We start from the raw sequence: 14,488 nt of genomic DNA, 5'->3' as shown, positions 1-14,488 counted from the left end.
TCATGTAGTCTCAAGGCAGCAAGAAATGAACTAGGATGGGCATCAGTTTTACAGTGACTAAAAGCGTGACACCTAACATAGGATCCGGACATAAGCACATAATCCAATTATTCGCTGTGGCTTTCGGAGCTCCTCCTCTTTCTTTGATTAGACTTGAATTTATCTAATAAGGAATAATGCTTATTTCATAAAAGGTTAACATCTTTAGGACAATTCCTTTTCCTTCTGACAAATCTGTGTTTATATTAACTAAATGTTTAAAAGTATGAATCCTGAGCAACAGTAATAAGAACCATTTTTGATTGTGAAGAAAATCCCGTCATTGTTACACCCGAAACAGCTTTAAAAATTCAAGCACGGAATGTTAAGTCAGTGAGACTGGAACTCAGACTTCTGATGCCCACGGCAAACCTGAATACTCCGAGCAGAAATCGAACACACGTAGTAGGTGACACACAACAGTAAGAAGAAGCATCAGAGATGGATGCACCTGGATTCTGTTATACTTAACGAAGGTCACTCAGTTTTTCATGGATAAACGCAGCTGGGAGCACAGCTCTGAGCAGTTCTTGGACTGAACAGGCCCCTCGGAAAGGCAACACTGGATTCCTTTTTAGATGGGCCCAGACTCCACCCCCCCTCCCTCCCCCCCCCCCCCCCCCCCCCCCCCCCCCCGCCAAAATGTTCGAAGACCTAAAAGACACATTCGGGGAAAAAACAATAGGAATCCCGTTTTCATGAAAGCAAAAAGTTCTGGCCACTTTGGAAACTGAAGTCACTTGAATTTTTAGTTCTAGCTACCATTCGTGAAAAGGAAGCGCTTACTACCCAGCAAAGCATCATTACGATAGAGCACTGGTGTACCAGTGAAGGCGTCCAGGCACAGCTTCGCGACACAGGTCAGCGGGAGCTGTGCACCAAGGGTACATGCAGAGTCCGCGTGGCGAGGAGCCTCTCACAGTGGCTGGGCCTGTCCCCACAGGAATGGTCCGCCGCGGGTCCGCACACTGACCCCGGGCACAGCCCTCCAGGCTTCTTCCAAATGCCTTTTCTCTCATTCCAACGGCCTCTCCTCCTCTTCATCTGCTTCTTCAATGACCTGAATGTCATCTGCTTGAGGTAAGGAAGGATTTTCCACCTGCAGTTTATTCCCATCAACTTTACATTTCTCTTCTTCCTCTATCATTTCCTTCCATATCTTGTGGTTCTCGGTGAGGTGGTGCATGAGCTGACAAAATATTCGCCGTCTGCCTTTCCTCCTTTGCGGTTCTGCGAAATTTAAAAGCAATATATCGTGATCGTAGCAGTACAGTCCCCTCGTTCATTCACTAAACTTCTGAGCGCCTGTTACGTTCCAGGCACTTATTTCAGGCACCGGGGTTGTAGTAATAAACAGTAGGACGGAAATAATCTGCACTGTGGAGCCCATATTCTAATGGAAAGACTCCAGTAAGCAACAGGAGAAGGGAAGCGTGAGCTGGTGTTTTTATTAGATGAAAATAAAGCAGAGAAGGGACCAGGGAAGATTGGGTGGAGTGTGAGGGGAGGAGGGGTCCTAAAGTTTCAAATGATAAATAGCAATGTGAAGTTCAACAACCTTTTTAGGATTTTAGGTATTGAATTAAACACCATTACCAAGGTTTCAGTGAATATAAATAATTTTTGGAAGCCAGTCAGCTTGTCCATGATGATGCTCAGAGGGTAGAGGCAGACGACGACTACTTTTCCTGATGGTGTCCCTGAACACAGCTGGGGGGTGGGGGCAGTTCTTTGGAATTATGTTATCTGTTCTCATTTAGAGCATGCCTGGAATACTAGATATAATTTAAATTCTACTTTACTTGACAGAGAGCAGGAGAGAGCACAAGCAGGGGAGCAGCAGAGGGAGAGGGGGAAGCAGGATCCCCAATAAGCAGAGAGCCTGATGTGGGACTTGATCTCAGGACCCTGAGGTCATGGCCTGAGCCAAAGGCAGACACTTAACCAACTGAGCCACCCAGGTGCCCCCTTCAATTCTAGTTTAAAGAGCAAATAACTGATTTCATTTATAGCTACAAGGGTGACAAAATTTTTTTTCTCATTTATAGTCACTGCTTTGTATAGAAAACTATGTCCCTACAGTTTGGCAATTCAAGTCCGTCAGAGTCCTACACTTGCTTCTCCCCTTGGAGCTAGTGAAGCTATGTTTTCTCTTCTCCCAACTGTTGTGATCCACCTTCCCAGACACTAGGAAGGCAGATTAGCAGGTGTGGGTGCACTAGCCACACGAAGCACTTCACCTCACCAAGTCAGACATGGTGACAGCCCTACGGAGCGTGCAAAGGCAAGGCCTCCTGCAGCAGACTGGCCCCGAAGAGACAAAGACCAAGTGTGACCACGTGAGCACGTCCCCCACCATGCAGGAGTGACTCAAGAGCCCATTCAACCTGAACACTCAGAGAGTAGTTACTCAAGACACAACTCCTGAATCTGTATCTTAAAGATCCAGGGGCTTATTAGCTGGTTAAGCGTCTGACTCTTGAGTTCAGCTCAAGTCATGATCATGGGGTTGTGAGATCAAGTCCCGCTTGGGATTCTCCCTCACCCTCTCTCTAAAACAAAACAACCCCCAAAAACAGAGATCCGAACTTAATGTTACTAATTGTAAATATCCATCTAAGAAATCACAGCATCCCTATATTCTTACTAGGATTTAGACTGTCTTCTATTTCTTCATCATCTGTATCTAATTCTTCACCATCTTCCTCATCGTAACAACTCTCAGTGTCCTCGTCCTCTTCTGCTTCTACCCACTGACCCGGCAGCAAGCCAGCAGCGTCGTAGGAGTTACACAGAGGACCCACAATGTGGGTGATGAAAGATTCTTGGAGTTTTGCTAGTTGAGGTGAAGAACGATCCATGAAGGGACTGACGGGCAAGCCGAGGTTTGCTTCTTCATCTCCCTAATCATTTTAAAAAGAAAAGTACATTTTGAACTGTTGAAAGAATAACCACTGAGTTTTCCTATTAATATTATCCTGTGGTTTTTTTAATATGCAGTCTACATCAAAATAATTTTTACAAAGAAGTGTCTAATTACTCCGTCATTTCAACTGTAAGAATATCTCAGATATCTTGAGAAATTAAGACGTTCACACCTCACCAGTCAATCAGCATGATTAATGTTCAGTGAACAAGAAAAACACACACACACACACACACACAAAACAACAAATCTAACAACCTGAAAAATTTTATGTCTCTTTCTCTGGGGGAGATGGTATCAGCAAGTTGTCGTACCTTAAATGCCCAGAGTTGAATTTTGCAAAAGCCTTTCAGCACCCTACCCGTTTCTAAGAGCAGAAGCAGAAGGTATGGGCGGATGAGATGAGGCTGAGGTGAGGAGTCTGGGTCCAACCATCTGCCTGCCGAAACCCTCCCCTGTGGTCTCCAGGGCTTCAGGGAGTATAATTTGAGATCAGACAGATGCGTTTTCAAACCCTGTTTTTGCTACTTTCTACCTGTGTGGTGTGGAGCATGCTCTATGCCCATTTCAGGTGTAAAATCTTAATAATCTACTTTACAAGCTTGCTTACAAGGACGAAAAGTGATGTTGTATCAAGTATTTAGCACAGTACTGAGGATTCCCCAAATGGTCCTATCGACCTTTTGGTTCCTAGTGTCTGAACTGGTGGGGAACGTATAAAGTCCAGAATGAACCGTGGGGAAGCAATGTCTATCTCTGATGAGGCAACCTGTCTTATGGAAACAACCAGAAACTCTTCTAGTGACTGGCCCATTATCAAAAAAATCTATGATTTTACCTTCTGTGAGGAAGAAAACTGTTGTTTACAGAAAAAGAAAAAGGAAAAAACAAATAAGCCTCAGTTGGGTTTATCCACAGGATTCTAGAATTTTGCAAGTTCGGCTTTTTTTTTTTTTAATAGAAGTTTCGCTTTTTTTTAGCCCATGGTACTTAAGTGGCTATAAGGATATAAAGACAGGATAATTAAGATAATAAAAAGTTCAGCAAGATTAGAATTTTGCATCCATATCCGAAGGATGCTTAATAGCATAACCAGATTGCAAAAGCTTTCAAGACGACTCTGTGTGGTAGGATGTCAGATGACCTTTTTCTCCTTTAACATATGAATAATGAAACTTAAAAAGATTAAGTAAAACTGTCTGAAATAACGTTTTTTTGTGACAGGTCTGGAATTATAGTAGCTGGCGTTTATTGAGCACTTACATGTCAGGAACTGTTTAAACTTAAATTAATTCACCTAATTCTCATAGTAACCTTATGAACTAGATACCATCAAATATTCCTATTTGGGGTGCCTGGGTGGCTCAGTGGGTTAAAGCCTCTGCCTTCGGCTCAGGTCATGATCCTAGGGTCCTGGGATCAAGCCCCACATCAGGCTCTCTGCTCAGCAAGGAAGCCTGCTTCCTCCTCTCTCTCTGCCTGTCTCCCTGCTTACTTGTGCTCTCTGTCAAATAAATAAATAGAATCTTTAAAAAAAAAAAATTTAAAAAAAATTCCTATTTTATCAATGAAGAAACTGAGGCACAGAGAGGTCAAGTAACTTACCTAAGGTTACATTGCCAGTGAAGAAGAGAACCCAGGCTTCAACCTCAAGCATGTTTTCCTACTTTAATAAGAATTCTATATACTTTAAAAATATATTATAAATAGGGGTGCCTGGGTGGCTCAGTGGGTTAAAGCCTCTGCCTTCGGCTTGGGTCATGATCCCAGGGTCCTGGGATCCAGCCCCACATAAGGCTCTCTGCTCAGCAGGGAGCCTGCTTCCCTTTCTCTCTAATTGTGATCTCTGTCTGTCAAATAAATAAATAAATCTTAAAAAAAAATATATATATATATATATAATAAATTGGGTCTAAATGAACTTTCTAATGTTCTTTGAATTAGTGAGTCTTCTAAAGTTGGCATATACTACTACTGCTTTTTTGTTACTTCTGTTTGCACAGATAATATAAAGATGGCGCTTTCCTTAATATAAAATTCATCTTTTGTGAATATGAGCTGAAGCCCAAGGCCGGCTTCAGCCATCTTTGAGAATGAAGATGGTAACATGCAAATAGTATACTGCAATCTCTGGGTGAATATTTATAACCATTTTCATCTCCAAATTATATATAATTTAGTTCAAATGTATCGAAATGGTAAAATATTAATAATCTTGGATCCTTATGTATTCCCATGGTTTTTTCACGGCACAGTGTTTTATAACTTGTAAACAGCCCTAGGGTGGGTGAAAGACACTACACATTCACTATTCAATACACCCCAGATGTAATAAGGTAGAACGGGTAAGTATGCACGGTTTATGGGGTCAAGTTCATCACCCCTGCTGGAGTAGCAACTCATGGTAAGAAAACTCTGTCTCAAAGGCCTCATTTGGCAGACCTCTTGATCTTGCCTGATTATTAGGGTCAACAAGGATTCCCAAGGAACGCAGCTCCAAAGTCAAGTTGTATCTGGTAATTTGGAGATAATGAAATGCTGGCTTGTAGGGAGATCCATATACCTCTACATCGTAGGGAGCTTAAGAATTGGACCAAAAAGGCGCCTGGGTGGCTCAGTGGGTTAAGCCGCTGCCTTTGGCTCAGGTCATGATCTCAGGGTTCTGGGATCGAGTCCCGCATCGGGCTCTCTGCTCAGCGGAGAGCCTGCTTCCTCCTCTCTCTCTCTCTCTCTCTGCCTGCCTCTCTGCCTACTTGTGATCTCTCTCTGTGAAATAAATAAATAAAATCTTTAAAAAAAAAAAAAAAAAAAAAAAAAAAAAAAAAAAAGAATTGGACCAAAAAAAAGAGAGAAAGATTCTGCAAAGTGGTACTGAAACCAGTAACCAGAGGTTTTGTAATGCTTAACTTTTTATGTTAACTGTACCTTTTTACCTGAATCTGCTTGTTCTTGGCACGCAGCTTGCTACCATGTTTCCACTGCGACCCTTCCCTACTTCCTAACTTCCTTTCCTTGACTTCTGCCATCACACAGCTCTTCTCCCATGTACGCACATCCTTTTCATTTGCCTTTACGTGTTCCCGACTCTCCCGCTGTGAGGAGCCAAATCTGAGGCCTGCTGCTCCAGGTGCGGCCGCCTCTCAGGCGAACTCCTTGATGCACACTCAGCCTCTCTGTGACCAGCTCTGCTGCATGTGGGGCACGCAAAATTGAGTTCCCTTAGAGGAGTAGTATTTGAAAGATTTTAAGACTGGGAAGAGCTTGTTTTTATCTCCGAATCTTTAAAAACCACAAAAAACCTACATTATCCCCATTCCTAGCCCTCAAATGTCTAGCTGCCCACCCCCGCCACAACCAGGACGTTCACCCAGTTGATATTTCTAAGGCGGGCAGGCAGTCTTTCTACAGTGGAGTTGAAAACGGGTTGATAGTCTCTAAATATAATCCAAGTACACCCTGAATCAATTAAAAACAGTTTTATCTGGAAATAAACTATCCTAAGTCATGGGCACTCAGGGTTTTAAAAGAGCCCTGACCTGTAGCCTCAAGGGACATTCAACCCATGTCAGTTGGGAACGAGGTATTTTTTAAATTTTTATCAGCGAAAAAGAGCTGAGAAAATAGTAAGAGCAGCGCAAATTCTATAATTTCGAACTGTTTTTGGTCCAAGTAACCAGGCTTCCAACATTTAATGTAGCTATCCAAATCCCGAAAACTAATGCCTTCCGAGGGCAGCTCTCAAAAATCCCGCCCGTCTCACAGTGAACTTACCTGCTCATAAAACTCATTGACGATGCCTTCTGTCCACTTCAAATGCAAGTCCCGAACTTTCGCGGGGCCGTTGATGTCTGCCAGTTTGATGCACACTTGGCATACTAAGAGGCGATCATTCTCATTGCTCCATTCTATACCACTACTGTTTACATCGTTGGCCTATTTTGGAAAAACAGTTATTTTAGGTTCTGAGGGCACAGGAGTTTTTTGTTTTTGTTTTTTTAACCAAATTATCTTAAAACTGCTTCCTGTCTAAATTACAGGAAGGAATATGGGTTAAATTTCCCTTTGAAGTGTCATAATTTTGTTTCACTGGAGGCAGAACACCATAAAAACATAAACATGGGTTTCAATATTTGTGATTACCACGGAAAATTGTAACATGTACATATAACATATGTTAATATATAATAAACACTATATGTATATGCAAAACATCGATAAATCATTTAAAAATTGTAACTAATTCTACTTTAAAAAAGAACACTTAGGATCTACAGAGAAGTAAGTAGGCTTCAGCTGTGAAAGGAAGATATGATATAGTTGAAAGAACACAAGTCTTAAAAGCTGATCCCTCTGGTTTCAAATCCTGAATCAATGATTTCCTCATTGTGTAATAATAGAAAAATCACTTATCCTCCTTGAATCTAACTCTCTTCATCTCTAAAACAAGAAAAGTAGTACCAATCTAGCCATATTACCATGGGGATTAATAAACGAAAAATGCCTTGTTCACAGTAAATGTTAAATACTAACACGGTTATTTAAATATAATTATCATCACTAATTAGGAGAATTACTCTGCCTTTTCAAAACTCAAATTTCCTTTTGTAAAAGAATGAAATAAATGGGCCAGATCAGTGGCTTCTGAACTTTGGTTTGAGGATAGTTTTTTGGACACCAAACCCTTTTGTCAAAGGAAAATTTATGCAGACCACCACTATCAAACAGTTGAAAGGAGAGCTTTTTGGATTGCAACCATGTAGGAGATCCAGAGCCCCACTCAGGCATTTTCCTGAGAGACTGTGGAATAGAAACCTCTGAGAAGCACAGATTCAAGAGCATTGGACTAGGTGATCTTTTACTGTGAAAACTTATACTACTCTTAGCACTTAAATGAATTTTATTATTAAATAAAAGTTAATAGAGCTCCACAACTATAAAATAATTTTAAAGGCATATGGATTTCTTGCTGATTTTTTTTAAGAAGTATTTTATTAATTACATGACACCCCCATATAGGGTCTCCACCCAGGGGGTTAAATCTACTATTCCTTTGTTATCAGTTCCTCTACCCAGAGGGTACACCTTTCCTTTACGTCACAAATGTCATCAAGGAAACAAAGGCTTCCTGCCCGCCAAAGAGGGAGCACCCTTCCTTCACCACCTATAAAGTGGTGGTTCTCAGCAGTTCTCCACCCCTGTCACCGGAGGGCAGTGTTTCTCAATACTAATGTGAATTCCTGACCGCGGGGACTTCACCTCTTCTCTACTCATTCTTAGCTGGCGCTACTGCCCATACAGGGCAGATCCCAGGCAATTGTCTGATGAACGCATTATTCTCTAGTGGAAGAGTGGAGGGTGCTTCTCACCCACACCAGCCAGTTTAACACGAACAGAAAGAAGGGATTAATAGGAGAAGTGAGGGAAGCATTAACTGGCTTCTGAGAAACACATCTTCAATTTCACAAAGTACCTTACATGGCACTGCACAACTTTCTCCAATGTGCCTCTAAAAGCTTTTGGCATCAAGAATTGGCTTATCACCATGAGAAAGTAAGTTGTAAGTCTACATGTCAAAAGGTAGCAAGTGATAGTATGGTTAGGACGTGTTATAATAAAAAGTTATTTTAAAAAATATTGACACATATCAACTCCCATCAGATATTATTACTTTATGAGTAGTATTCTAATTTAACATTATATTAAAAAAAACTTATCCGTAATACAATAGTGATTTCCATCAGTAAAACCAGATACTAAGTTGTATCACAAACCTTGGCGTTGAATTCAGCAAGGAAATCAAAATGCTTTTTAAGATCTGTAGCAAGGATTGCTTCAATTACTAAAAAACGAAAACGCTTGAATTCCACATGATCAAGATTAAGAAGGAAGTTGTATTCTGGGCGAGAGAGATACAGATTCCAAGCTGATGCAGCATGATGATTTTCTAGAACAGATCTGTCGTTGTACAAAACTGCCTGAAAAGTAATAAGAAGGAGTCAGGCATCTCAGAGATACTAATCTTTAATAATAAACAGAGTTAGGCTAGAAGAATATAAACAATGAGTAGTTACTCTATGCTGAGCATTTTAATATTTGTGAAGAAGGGTTGTGATAATTTTCTAAATGGGTTTACTGAAGTACAAAAAGGGTAAGGCATACCTCTCTGGCAGATACATCTAGTTAGTGAAAGGGCAATTCGCTCCAAAGTTTATCTTCCCAGATACCATGCTGCCCTCAAGAGATGTAAAGCTGAAGGGCGCCTGGGTGGCTCAGGGGGTTAAGTCTCTGCCTTCAGCTTAGCTCATGATCTCAGGGTCCTGGGATTGAGCCCCGCATCGGGCTCTCCGCTCAATGGGGAGTCTGCTTCCCCCTCTCTCTGCCTGTCTTTCTGCCTACTTGTGATCTCTCTGTCAAATAAGTAAATAAAATCTTTAAAAAGGTGTAAAGCTGAAATTTGTGGTCTACTTCACTGAATCCATGAAACTTCTTAGATAAAGCTGCTGTCAGTGAAGTCATTAGAGAGAGAGCAGGTTTAGGGACATGTTTCTCGTCTTCAGCTAGCATGCAATCCAAGGTGCTGATGACCAAAGACGAGGAAGCAGGAGCACTGTCCCTGGTGAGCAAGAATCCTGCATGTCCCTGAAGGACACATTCCCACATTCCGACCCTGACACAGTGCCCAGGAATAAGAGAAACATGAAACAGGTAAAAACACATCCCTTGGTTCAGCTGGTGTGCAATTCCACCTCATTTCAGTGCAAGACCCTCACTACTCTAGAACTTTGGAATACAGACTTAAAAAACCAGTGGCTTAGGGGCACCTGGGAGGCTCAGTCATTAAGTGTCTGCCTTCGGTTCAGGTCATGATCCCAAGGTCCTGGGATCGAGCCCCACGTTGGGATCCCTCAGCGGGAAGCTGCTTCTCCCTCTCCCATTCCCCCTGCTTCTGTTCCCTCTCCTGCTGCATTTTTCTGTCAGATTTGCTAAAATACGGTGCTAGTTGGATTTTTGTTCTTTTATATGTATGCTGTTGTCATTCTCTCAGGATTTTTTTTTTTTTTTTTTAATTTTACCATGGTACTCCATGTGCAGATTTTTGGTGTTTTCTCCCCATTCAACTTCTCTGGCACCTGCTGAACCCCTTCAATCCAAAGATCGTCTTTTTCTGGAACTCCAACAGTCAGTTCATGACCTGGTTCACTGTGATCATTCATCAGTGGACGAATAGATAAAGATGTGGGGGGTGTATGTGTGTGAGAGAGAGATGCAATATTTATTTAGCCATGAGAAAGAAGGTAGGTAATCCTGCCATTTGAGACAACATGGATGGACCTCGAGAGCACGATGCTAAGTGAGTTGAATCAAAAAAGATACTGTATGGTACTTCTTATATGTGGAATCCTAAAAAGGTGAACTTATGGAAACACAGAAAAGTTTACCAGAGGGTGGGGGAATTGGAGAGATGTTGGTCAAAGGGTACAAACTTCCAGTTATAGGATGGAAAAGTTTTGGCGATCTAAAGCCCAGCACCGTGATTATAGTTAATAGTATTATTATAGTTAATAGTACTACATTATATACTTGGAAAGTTGCTAAGAGACTAGATCTTAAATGTACTCACCATAAAAAAGACACGCTATTAGGGGACATGATGGTAGTATTACAGTGACATGTGTATCAAATGAACATGCTGTGTGCCTTCAAATTAACACATTGTTACATTATCAGTTATAGGTCAAAACAAAAGGCATTTTTATACTAGCCTTCTTACAACTTCCAAACATCAAGCAAAGAGAAAGAATAAGCTTCAAAGACTCCCTAAGGGGTTGATTTATATTTAATAGTCAATTCATTAAATCATAGTCAAATCTGATGAAAACTGGTAAATTATTAGAACAGCTTTGTCTGTTCAGGAAGAAGTCATCAAACTTCCAGCTCAGTATAGCACAATATATAATAAGTGTCCTATCCAGCTAGCTGACTTAAACTCTTGGCTAGTAACATCAGTAAAAGAAGTAAGTTCAGAATTTCTTCACCATTCAAACTGCCCTTCGAAATTACCAAAGAAATATACAATAGGGGGAAAAAAATCTGAATCGATATTAAAATCTAAATGTTATCACCATACTGGAAACTTCAGATACATGGGGAAAGTGGGACTGGATTGAGGAGAGGTCAACTAAGTTAACACATGAGAAGGAAAAACCCACCTGGGGAGTAAGTGGAAGAAGTCCCCTGCTGGGCCCCAATAAACCCACGACCTCCCAGATAAGGAGAGGCAAACAATCATGGAGCAGTAAGTAGGAGACAAATTCTGTTCCACTTTAGGAAAAATACTGGCTGAAGACACAGAACAATAAACCAACCCTAAACTTGGTGAGAAAATCATTCCAGGTAAAACAGTAAGCCTCAGCCGGCATTTACTGAGGGCTCTTCGATGACGGAGACAGAAGACCACACCCAGCTAGTTTGGAGCTGCAGTAACTGACGTGCTTGGACTGTGTGCTAAAGCATCTTGATCCCTGCTTTCTCCAGCTAAGGGATCCCCTTCCTTCGCATCACAGGCACATCTTCACTTTGGCAAAGCAAATTAGGTGATCCCAAACTGCTTTTTACCCTCTTTTTGAGTTGGAAAGATGAAACAGGGCTTAATACAAACTGACAGAATAAATCTTAATAAACACCTTTCGATAAATGAAAAGAAAGCCCATCAGACATAGCAAAGGCTTAGATCACAAAAAGGAAGAGGCTGACAAATCTGACCAAATGTCCCCTTTTGAAACAAAAGAGACAGGAGGAAACATTAAAAAGCCACTAGATTATACTCATGAGATTAAAGAGGGTACTTCCAAAAAGTGAAAAATCTTGGATTAAGAAAAATTGTTTTCATGTAGAAAAATTCTTAACTTAAAAAATCCAATAAAGGTAGTAACTCAGGTGCTACAGGAAAAAAAAGCAGCTAGTTTTAAATGGGGGCGGGGGGGGGGGGGAAGAGAGAAGGTATTTCTCCTTAAAGAAATAGTCAAGATGAACAGGAATCCTTTATCCTGAAGTTCTGGGTTTGCTCAAAAATTTCTGATAACCCTGTATCTTCTAAGATCCTTTGTCTTCCTTATCACTCTTGTTTTGCTAAGACATGTTTTTCAGGTGACTTTCTAGGGGTGAGTGGGTACATGATTTATTTCACCTCTAATCTGAGATTCTCTTCATTTTTGCTCTTACACTCAGCTGTAGCTTAGCGGGATACAGAAATCTAACTTGAAAATAGTATCTTTAGGCCAGCACTCCCCTTCCCCTCCCCTCCCCTCCCCGGGTTACTTCTTTCCTAGCTCGGACATCATAATCTTCTCTCTCTCTGCCTCCCACATACGCTCTTTACTCTTCTTCCTTTACTGGAATGTACGTTCTATGGGAGCAGAAATGTTTTTTGGCCTGTTTTGTTCAGTAATGATGCCTAGAATAGTGCCTCTCCCCTAGTAAGCATCCAATATTTGTTAATTCCAGTACCCTCGAGCATCCATTGTTGCTAAAATATGGTGCCAGTTGGATTTTTTTTGAAAAATTTTTTTAAAGGTTTCATTTATTTATTTGACAGAGATCACAAGTAGGCAGAGAGGCAGAGAGAGGGGGAAACAGGTTCCCTGCTGAGCAAAGAGCCCTATGTGGGGCTCGATCCCAGGACCCTGAGATCACGACCTGAGCTGAAGGCAGAGGCTTAACCCACTGAGCCACCCAGGCACCCCAGATTTTTGTTCTTTTATATGTATACTGTTGTCATTCTCCCAGGAATTTTTTTTTTTTTTTTTTTTTTTAATTTTATTTTACCGTGGCACTCCATGTGCAGATTTTTGGTGTTTTCTCTCCATTCAACTTCTCTGGCACCTGCTGAGCCCCTTCAATCCAAAGACCGTCTTTTTCTGAAACTCCAACAATCAGCTCATGACTTGGTCCACTGTGCCCCATTTTTCCCTTCCTGATATCTTCCATCTCCTTCTCTTTCTACTCTGCATTCTGGCAGAGGTTACCTGGAAATTTACTTCCAGGGCTTGTACTGAATTTTTAGATTTTTTTTTTTGCAGTAATATTTTTAGTTTCTAAGAGCTCTAACTTGTTCTCTGATGTTTCCTTTTTCATAGCTTGCTGTTCTTAGAAATGCAGTGTTTCTCGAATTCTAAGAATTCCTTTTTTAAAAACTTACCAGCTTTTCTACTCCCTAGATTTTTTTTCTCCCCTATAGTTGGTTACCCTGTCCATTTTAACCTTTTCTTTCCAAGCTACTGGTTAATGTTCTGTCTAATGATCCTATGGTTATCTATTGATATTTTTAAAAAAGAGAGAGAGAAGATTCTCTTCTGTTTAGTGTTGAGTTTCTTCTTTAATTTGGAAAGATGAGTAGGAACCCTATGGATGTGGATGGCATTTGTTACTTAGTAGGTTCTGCTCTACAGTTATGAGACCAGACACCAGCTGTTAAGTTTCCAAAATGAGAAGGATTTACTCTGAAGTACTAATACTCACAACTAGTAATTCTTACTCTCTTCTGGCGGTTTCCTTCAATATCTAAGAGATGAGTTTTCTGCCTGGAGGTTAAGTGCAGGGTTGTACAAGCTTTATTTAAAGATGTGTAGTGTAGGTGTACAGGGACTGGGGTGCGCATGCACGTGTGTGCTTAGCAAGCCGGGGCAAACGGCATCAGGAGTCTCTCTAGAGTTCACTTAAGCTGTATCCACCTCTAGTATACTTTCACTTCTCGATATTCATCTGTTTTTCATTTTCCAGAAACAGAAATTTCTGGAAAACTCTTTAAGCTTCTGATGATAATACCCTTCCCCACCTATTCTTCTGTTACAATGAGGAGTCAAATGCATGTATTTAGTCACCACTTTGATCCCTATTTTGGGGGATAAAACGTTTATGAGTGTCTCCAATTTACAGATCTCATCCTCAAATTTCATTTCCTTTTACCCCAAATGTCATGAAAATGTTCTCAAACTCCAATACCTCAGGCACCGATCCCCATCTTTCAACCAGTTTTCATTTGGAAATAGCTCAGAAATCTCTTAGAATTTTAATACTGGCATCTCTTCAGGATAAACCTAAGTGTTTCATGTTCTTTCATAGCAAGAATTTAAAACAATCCTCCTATACCTTCCCAGCGTCCTTTCCTTGCCAGGAGAATGAAGAAGAATATTTGATCCAGTTGGTGGTATTCTACACTACTACTGATGCAATAACACTTTTCACTAATTGTGGCCTAATTAGACCCACTGAGCTTCCCAGGATGAGAAGATCTACTTATTACCTAATAAACACGCCTCAGGCCTTCACAGAAGGGTCCTTATCTCACACGCACTAGCAGGTCTCACGAATTTCATTACTTTAGGAAGAACAGGATATTTCAGACAAACTAGCAGTCCTGCAGAGCAAAGAAATCAGGCATCCTTCAACATTCAACAAATATTTACTCAACGACTTTTATGTGTTAGGCACTATTCTAGGTGTTAGGGAATAAGGCAAAATCCT

General features: G+C 40.9%; 1 protein-coding gene across 2 annotated transcripts in view; it reads right to left on the bottom strand.

Annotated features, from left to right (window-relative positions):
• Window positions 1-671: 671 nt before the first annotated feature.
• The window catches only part of PDE3B (phosphodiesterase 3B), a 182,608-nt gene continuing 168,791 nt past the window's right edge, over window positions 672-14,488 (bottom strand). Inside the window, exons 13-16 of one of the 2 annotated variants that reach the window (XM_047690781.1) lie at window positions 8,737-8,940; window positions 6,737-6,898; window positions 2,687-2,942; window positions 672-1,269 (exon numbers count right to left, since the gene is read on the bottom strand). In XM_047690781.1, the coding sequence (XP_047546737.1) occupies window positions 1,055-1,269; window positions 2,687-2,942; window positions 6,737-6,898; window positions 8,737-8,940 (837 nt within the window). In that variant the 3' untranslated portion in view covers window positions 672-1,054. The remainder of the gene's footprint in view (window positions 1,270-2,686; window positions 2,943-6,736; window positions 6,899-8,736; window positions 8,941-14,488) is intronic. The other variant, XM_047690782.1, reaches the window with a different exon arrangement.

Source organism: Lutra lutra, chromosome 10, assembly GCF_902655055.1.
Source record: "Lutra lutra chromosome 10, mLutLut1.2, whole genome shotgun sequence".
Taxonomy (NCBI): Eukaryota; Metazoa; Chordata; class Mammalia; order Carnivora; family Mustelidae; genus Lutra; species Lutra lutra.
Note: the sequence above shows the minus strand (reverse complement) of the source record. Positions and strands in the feature narration are given on the sequence as shown.